The 7,478-nt window shown below is 46.4% G+C and overlaps 2 protein-coding genes across 2 annotated transcripts; both read left to right on the forward strand.

Annotated features, from left to right (window-relative positions):
* The first annotated feature begins 1,779 nt into the window (after nucleotides 1-1,779).
* On the forward strand, nucleotides 1,780-5,638 carry LOC119363036 (mitochondrial import inner membrane translocase subunit TIM17-2-like). The gene is made up of 2 exons (XM_037628339.1): nucleotides 1,780-2,594; nucleotides 5,280-5,638. Exon 1 carries the CDS (start codon nucleotides 1,904-1,906, stop codon nucleotides 2,585-2,587), a length of 684 nt encoding a protein of 227 aa, XP_037484236.1. The 5' UTR covers nucleotides 1,780-1,903; the 3' UTR covers nucleotides 2,588-2,594; nucleotides 5,280-5,638.
* On the forward strand, nucleotides 2,608-5,273 carry LOC119363035 (mitochondrial import inner membrane translocase subunit TIM17-2-like). The gene has a single exon (XM_037628338.1). It carries the CDS (start codon nucleotides 2,862-2,864, stop codon nucleotides 3,546-3,548), a length of 687 nt encoding a protein of 228 aa, XP_037484235.1. The 5' UTR covers nucleotides 2,608-2,861; the 3' UTR covers nucleotides 3,549-5,273.
* Nucleotides 5,639-7,478: the final 1,840 nt, after the last annotated feature.

The following is a 7,478-nucleotide window of genomic DNA, read 5'->3' on the forward strand; positions in this document are numbered from 1 at the left end:
GCAAAAAGGCCCCCGGCCGGCCCTCTCTCGCCCTCCTTCTAGCAGCGTCATAACACAGTGCCCCATGAATCTCCTGCGCCACATAATTCGCGGGTAATGCTTTTGGCCATGTGTCTTTACGCTAGAACATCCCGTGTTAGAAATGAAGGTTGTGCAAGCCTCCACAGAAACAACTTCGGCTTTGAAGGTACACACACTTCCATGATTTCCTCTAGTGGCTCACATGGCTGGCCGACGAGCTTAGCCTCCCCTCTAGCCATTCCTCCACTACTGCTTTGTTTTTGCAAGCATCTAGTAAGCCAAATGACCGATGAAGATTACAGTCTTCTCAAAATGCCATGCCCAGAAATCTTCACATAGCCGGGCGCTAATTGGGATACCCTTATAATGCCCTACACAAAATATTATCGAAGTCGGGAGCTCCTATTTGGTGCTTCAGGCGGCAAGGAAGCGCACTGGTGCCCACGCACCAACATTGGTGGGCTGACCCATGTAGATTTCACATTTATTTCCCCTGGTTCGCTAAATTGCATTAACAAACAAAACGATAAAATTCACAAAAAACACAAAAAAATCATGAATTCTAAAAAGTTTATGTATTTTAAAAATAATCATTAATTTAAAAATAAGTTCATGTATTTGGAAAAAAGCATCAAATTTGTGAAAAGGTTCATGAATTTTGGAAAAAAAGTTTGGCGAATTTGAAAATTTTCATAATTTTTTTGAAAAAAAATCATCAAATTTGAGAAATGTTCACCGATTTTGAAAAAATATTCATTGAATCTGAAAAAAGTTCACCAATTTTGAAAAACAATTTCATCATTTTTTTTAAAAGTTCATAAAAAATTGGATAAAGTTCATCGATTTGAAAAAAATTAATCAAATTTTAATAGATTGTGCATTGTGAGAAAAATTTAAATAAGAAGGAAAAAGGAAAAAAGATAATAAAAATTAACTAAAAAAGAAAGACAATAAACCAAAACCAAAAACCGGTCCAGAAAAAACCCACAACAAAAGTAGAAGAAAAAATGGTTGGAGAAAGTAAATAATAAAAGGAAATATATTATCATGATGTGTCATTTGCCTGGTTGGTTAGTAAACGTAAGTTGGAGGTCGCCGGTTCAAATCTCAGCCGCGCATGTTTTTGCATATTAAACCCGAGAAAAGTGGAACGGACCGGACTAGCGCGGGGGGAAGGGTGTGCGCCGGTTTGCCAAATGACCTATAACCGGCGTCTGAAGTGCTAAAGAGGAAAAATTTCAAAAAAAGTACTAAATAGGAAACGCTGTCAAAGTCTCAATAAATTTCGCTCTGCCGACTAAGACATGTCAATAAAATCATAAGGTGTAAGGTCTTTGTGAATAATTAATAAAGTTGATGCATGCATCACCTAAATGCAGAGGCCGGTGTTCATCCTTCTTCTCTAAAAAAAATAAAATCACAAGATTATGGGCCTCTATATTAGAGGAGAAAAAAAAGCTATTTCTAGCTCCAACACTTTTATGTAACGAGTACAGTAAACCCGGCCCAAACAGCGAGATTCCATTGGACCCAAAAATATGAAGGAGCCTTGCAAGTTCGTGACACACACCCGGACGAGAAAAAACGGTGCCGGGCCGCCTCCCCTAAAATATCTCCGGGCCTCGCAAGGCAAGCTGCGGGAGCACGCAGACGAATGGGCCTCTGACAGTGGACCCCGCTCGACGGGAACACGTAAACCACAAGATCCAGTCACCGCTAAAAAGCTCCCCCCTCCCCCACGTTTCGACGGAGCTCCCTTCCATCTCTCCTCCCCCTTTCTTCTTCCTCTCCACGCCAGCCGCCGCCCGGGACCTAGGGTTTCCCCGCGCCGCCGCCGCCGCCGCCGCCGCCGCCGCCGTCGAATCGCAGCAGGAGGAGGAAGATGGGCACGCCGGAGACCTCGCGGGAGCCGTGCCCGGACCGCATCCTCGACGACGTGGGCGGCGCGTTCGGGATGGGGGCGGTGGGCGGCTCCGTCTTCCATTTCCTCAAGGGCACCTACAACTCGCCCAACGGCGAGCGCCTGCTGGGCGGGGCCCAGCAGGTGCGCCTCAACGCGCCGCGCGTCGGCGGGAGCTTCGCCGTCTGGGGCGGCCTCTTCTCCGCCTTCGACTGCACCATGGTCTTCGTGCGCCAGAAGGAGGACCCCTGGAACTCCATCATCGCCGGCGCCGCCACGGGTGGCTTCCTCTCCATGCGCCAGGGCCCCGGCGCCGCCGGCCGCTCCGCGCTCATGGGCGGCTGCCTCCTCGCGCTCATCGAGGGCGCCGGCCTCATGCTCAACCGCGTCCTCGCCGCGCCGCAGAACCTCCCGCCGCTCCCCACCGACGACCCCAACCTGGCCGCCGCGATGGCGGGGGGAGGCGTCGGCGGCTTCCCAGGCATGCCCCAGCCACCCGTGCCCCCTGTGGAGGTCGTGAGCTCCAGCGGCGGGGGTAGTTGGTTCGGCGGCCTCTTCGGCAAGAAGGAGGAGGAGAAGAAGCCCAGCGGCAGCGGCGGCAAGTCGGAGATATTAGAGAGCTTTGATACGCCCAGCCCTCCGATACCATCGTTCGACTTGAAGTGAAAAAAAGGTGCGGTTTTTCTCTCCGATCTGTATTTTGGATTCTGTTTCAGATGTTTTCTCAGTTCGATCCGGTTTCTCTCTTAGCTTATTTATTACTTGGTGATGAGGAAGTCCGTGGTTATGAGTCCATGTCGTGTACAGCAAGAAGCGTTATTACCTCCTTATATATCAGGGACGATCGATCGTGTTATATATACCATCGTTCTGAACCCCGGGAAGATTTTAGTTCACCACAACACATCGAATCTTCAGATAGTGTTACGCAGCTAATACTATGTCGGCTCCTGTCTCCGAGAGAGATCTCTTCGAGAGAGAACCGTGCCCAGGCCGCATCATTGATGATGCAGGCAGCGCTTTCGCCATGGGTGCTGTCGGTGGTTCTGCCTATTACTTTCTCAAGGGCCTTCATAACTCGCCCAATGGTGCGCGAATTGCTGGCGGCATGCAGGCCGCTCGCATGAACGCCCCTCGACTCGGCGGGAGCTTTGCTGTGTGGGGCACCCTCTTTTCCACCTTCCACTGCACCTCAGCCTACGTGCGCCGGAAGGAGGACCCCTGGAACTCCATCATAGGTGGCGCCGCCACTGGAGGGTTTCTCTCCATGCGGCAGGGCGTCAAAGCTTCTTGCCGCTCGGCACTTGTGGGCGGCTTTTTCCTCGCCCTCATAGAGGGCGCCGGCCTCATGGCCAACCGTTTCGCACCGCAGATGCTCCCGTCGCCCCCTGCCGATGATCCCAACATGGCCGCCGCCATCTCGATGGGAGGAGGAGGTGGCTTCCCAGGCCTGCCTCAGCCTGTCGTGTCCCCTGCAGAGGTCGTGAGCTCAAGCAGTGGGGGTAGCTGGTTTGACGGCCTCTTCGGCAAGGAGGAGAAGAAGCCCAGCGGCAGTGCTGGCATGTCGGAGATATTAGAGAGCTTCAAGGCGCCCAGCCCTCCGATACCATCGTTTGAGTACAAGTGAAAGGAAGGTGCGGTGTTTGTTTGACTGCTCTGATCTGTATTTTGGATTTAATTCAGAAAGGGTGTTGTTTTTAAGTCTCATCAACTCCTTGTTTCTGATACTTTACCTGACGAGGTGGCAATGATTTATTGAGGTGTCTGTTTTAAATGATTCTGCCGCTGAGTTTTTCTTGCTAATGCAACATGCCACTTTATTTTCAGTACTTGTCCATGCCATATAACCAAGAAGCCTTATTACTTTATTAGCTTCCAATTAGAGAACATGATTGATTGTGGTATATAGCTGCTGTGGTTTTATGGTTAATTATATCCTGCTGAGTTCTGCCTCCTACTTCCACCACAAAGCACTAAATCTTCAGGTAGGGTCACACGACAGATACTATGTGTACCTTTCACCATGGGTGTGTGACCCTACCTGAAGATAATTAACGGACCCATGCCCAGACCATATTTTTGATGATGCAGCGCCATGGATTGTGGGAGGTTGTGCCTTCCATTTTCTCAAGGCTGCATGCCCTCTAGACTGTAAAACAGCTTTATGTGATCTACGAGTAGTTCAGTTCAGTACGTAGGTTTGTGGAAGACTTTCAATGTTGGTTGCTTCATCTTAAATTATTAGTGGTGAGTTATTGTATGGCTGTCCGTTTATAAGCTGGTTGTTCTTCTGGCCAACGAAACATAACCAAAAATAAAGCATTTGCGAGTATCAAAATTATTGTAGAGCCTGTTATGTTCTGTATGGACATGAGAATAAATCTGTCAAGAATATTAGGCCTGGTCTGCTTTTATCATGTTGTCCTACTCCATTTGAGAACTCATAGATCTGTGTTTCATTGTGATAGGGAATTTTTATCTAGTCCTGGTTATGGATGGGCTGCATTGGCCATTTACTTGGACTGAATTATTTCTTCTGACAGACAAAAGAAAAAAAATGTTCTATCTGGCTTACAAAATTGACATTCCTGTTGATGTGAATGCAGTTTTCTTAACCAATATCTTGCTACATTCTTACCTTTTTATATGATGTTAGGGATTGGTTGTCCCTCTTAGCATCTGAAATCATGTCCCGAACATGCCCCTTGACTGCCTGACCTAACTTGTTAATAAGATATAAATTCCATATTGTACTTACTGGGTCAATAAAATCTTATGCAAGTAGCAGATACGGCTCCCATGGATTTGAAGATATAAAGTAGATTTTGGTTTCAAGCTGTTTCGATGCAAATATGGAAGCACGGCACATGATTTTAGCTTATTTTTTTTCCGGTTATCAGGGATCAGTTATTTCAGTTCAGTATTTTCACAAGTCTTTATCCATGGTCCTTGTTCTTCAACTGTACATTTAGGATGCCACCTTGGAACTTAAAAAGAAACAAGCTGCTGTAAGGTCAAGTGCCCCAGGAATGCCTGAGTCATGCACCTCTGTATGCTCATGTGTCTATTGCTCAACTCCCCTTGGACGTTTTACTAGTGAATGACTCTAATTATATATGGAACTAAGAGAAGGTCTCCATCGTTTTGTGTAATCTATCAGATGTATGTTAGACAATATCCGTCATATGCTTTTTAGTTCCGTGCTTTTGTTGTTAAACTATGGCGTGCTTTTGTTGCGCAGTGTGCAGGTTCATGTGGTTTGGTTATTCTGTTGTTGCATCGATTTAGCTCAGTTTTTCCATGCTTGCAATGCTCAAATGATGTAGAGTGTGTGACAATTTGTTCCTACTTCCTGCAGGTAGCTGATGGCGCCGATGTGCAGCGGCGCTCGATCCACAAGTAGTAGTCTGAAGCTGGGAGTGCAATCTACTTCATCTTGGAGGAGGGAGGGGTAGGCGAAGTGAGGCTTGCGCAGCTCAACTTCTAGTACTGTTATCTATGGGCCGACCAGTCGCTGGGAAAAGGTTTTGGATTATTAGTTTATTGTACGCGAGCTTTTTAAACTTTGCATGTTCTTGTTGTTGCCGTGGTAGTGACGGTAATAATGCCTATAGCGTCATATGGTGCAGATGTACTGCTGCGCTTGAAAAGCCTTCAACTAATATTACGCCTCTGTCTGTCTTGCTTCTGGTGTGACATGAGGGTTCTTCTGCCTTACTGTTTCGATGTCTGCAGTAGTAAGCACATTGCTTACCGATGGTTTGGTACCAACAAGGTGAGCTGACCAGTTTTGTGGAACTGCTGATGCGCGCTACCAGCGCCCTAGGCCCTGGCCGGCGGATCGGTCCGAGTGGTGGTTTGGTCGGATTCTTCGGTCGCGCTTTCCAGCCTATGGTCATCTGGCTCGTGAGATCAGGAGGTTATCTATAGTGAGGCAGTTCCAGTTCGTTCCCTGAAGTTCTCAATTCTGCATATAGGGCATCCACTCAACTCCTTTCAAGTCAGCCGCTATCCATGTTCTCAGCTCTGCATATAGGAACATCACATGCAGTGAAATCCTGGTTGTTGAACATGCTATTATTTCTCTCCCTCCGATGTGCCACGGTGCCACCACAAAGCCCCGCATCCAGTGATCATGCCAGAAAGAAGCCCCCTTGCCATCTCCAAGGTGATAGCAGTGGAAGCTTTGAACATCACACACACATCCTTATCCAGCTCTGTGCAACATTGCCACAACCACCTTAATTTCAGAGCCTTGCCTTGGATCTGCAGGTTAGGGATACCTAAACCACCGAATTGTACTGGAGAGCAGACGACCAAACGCTTGCCCACACTAACATGATCAACACCAGTCCAAAGGAAGGCAAGCCTAAGCTTTTCAATCTGGTTTATAATCAATACATATGAGTTGGAAGATCGTCATTACCGAGGTCACAAATCCGACCAGAGTTAGGCGGCCAACAGTCCATTTAGCCTTCCAACAAGCCAACTTGTTAATTGGTTCTTTTTTTTTGCAGGAATAATTAGTTCTTTTTTAGGGGTACTTGTTAATTAATTTATCCAACAGCTCCTGAAAAGCGGAAAACCCCATTTCAGTTATCACACAAGGGCATACCTAAATAGGTACTCCATTCGGTCCCTTTTATTTTACTCCGCGTATTAGATTTGTGTAAGTCGAACTTCGCAAAGTTTGACCAAATTTATATTAAAAAATATAAATATCTACAATACCAAATATATACTCCCTCCATTTTTAATTTACTCCGCATATTAGCTTCGATCAAAATCAAATTTTGACAAAGTTTATAGAAAAAATATATTAAAATATAAACTAACAAATCATACTACGAGATTCATTATTGAATATACTTTCATATGATATAGATCTGTTACTGTAAATGTTTATTTTATTTATAAACTTGGTCAAACTTTCTGAAGTTTGACTTCAGTCTACTCTAATATGCAGAGTAAATAAAAACAGAGGGAGTACTACTTACTAAATTTCATGATGAATCTAACAGTGTTGATTTGGCAGTGTGAATATTGTACTTATTTCTATAAATTTGGTCAAAGTAGAGATACTTGCAAACTAAAAAGTACCGGACGGAGTACCAGGGAAGCTCGCGGTTTGGCAGCGAATCCCTGGCTGGATCTCGATAGATCGAAATCTTCACATCTAAAGACAAGGCAGGATCCTACTTTTAGCCAAATTGGTCTTGGCCAGTGGCAGCACCCAAGAAAAATCCAACAGAGCAGCGACAATATTCATGTCCTAAAGACAAGGCTTGCTGAAAATTATAACGTGCCCACGTAAACAGAAGTCCGGTGCTTAATGACTTGGTTTCCAAGGGGAGAGAGGACACCTTGCACTTGTGCATGGTTCATTAACCTTCCCAAGAAGAGCCGACTACTTGCCATGCACCAAAGTTGAAGACGGCGGCGTCAAGGCGAGCGCAGCGAGGCGCAAAGGCGATGGCAAGGCCTCATACGGGAGCGGCCTAGAGTAGGAACGATGCCCTGGTGAAGGGGAGTCTGAGGTTGACCGGTCGAGTGAACA

This window comes from Triticum dicoccoides, chromosome 2B (assembly GCF_002162155.2).
Source record: "Triticum dicoccoides isolate Atlit2015 ecotype Zavitan chromosome 2B, WEW_v2.0, whole genome shotgun sequence".
NCBI lineage: Eukaryota > Viridiplantae > Streptophyta > Magnoliopsida > Poales > Poaceae > Triticum > Triticum dicoccoides.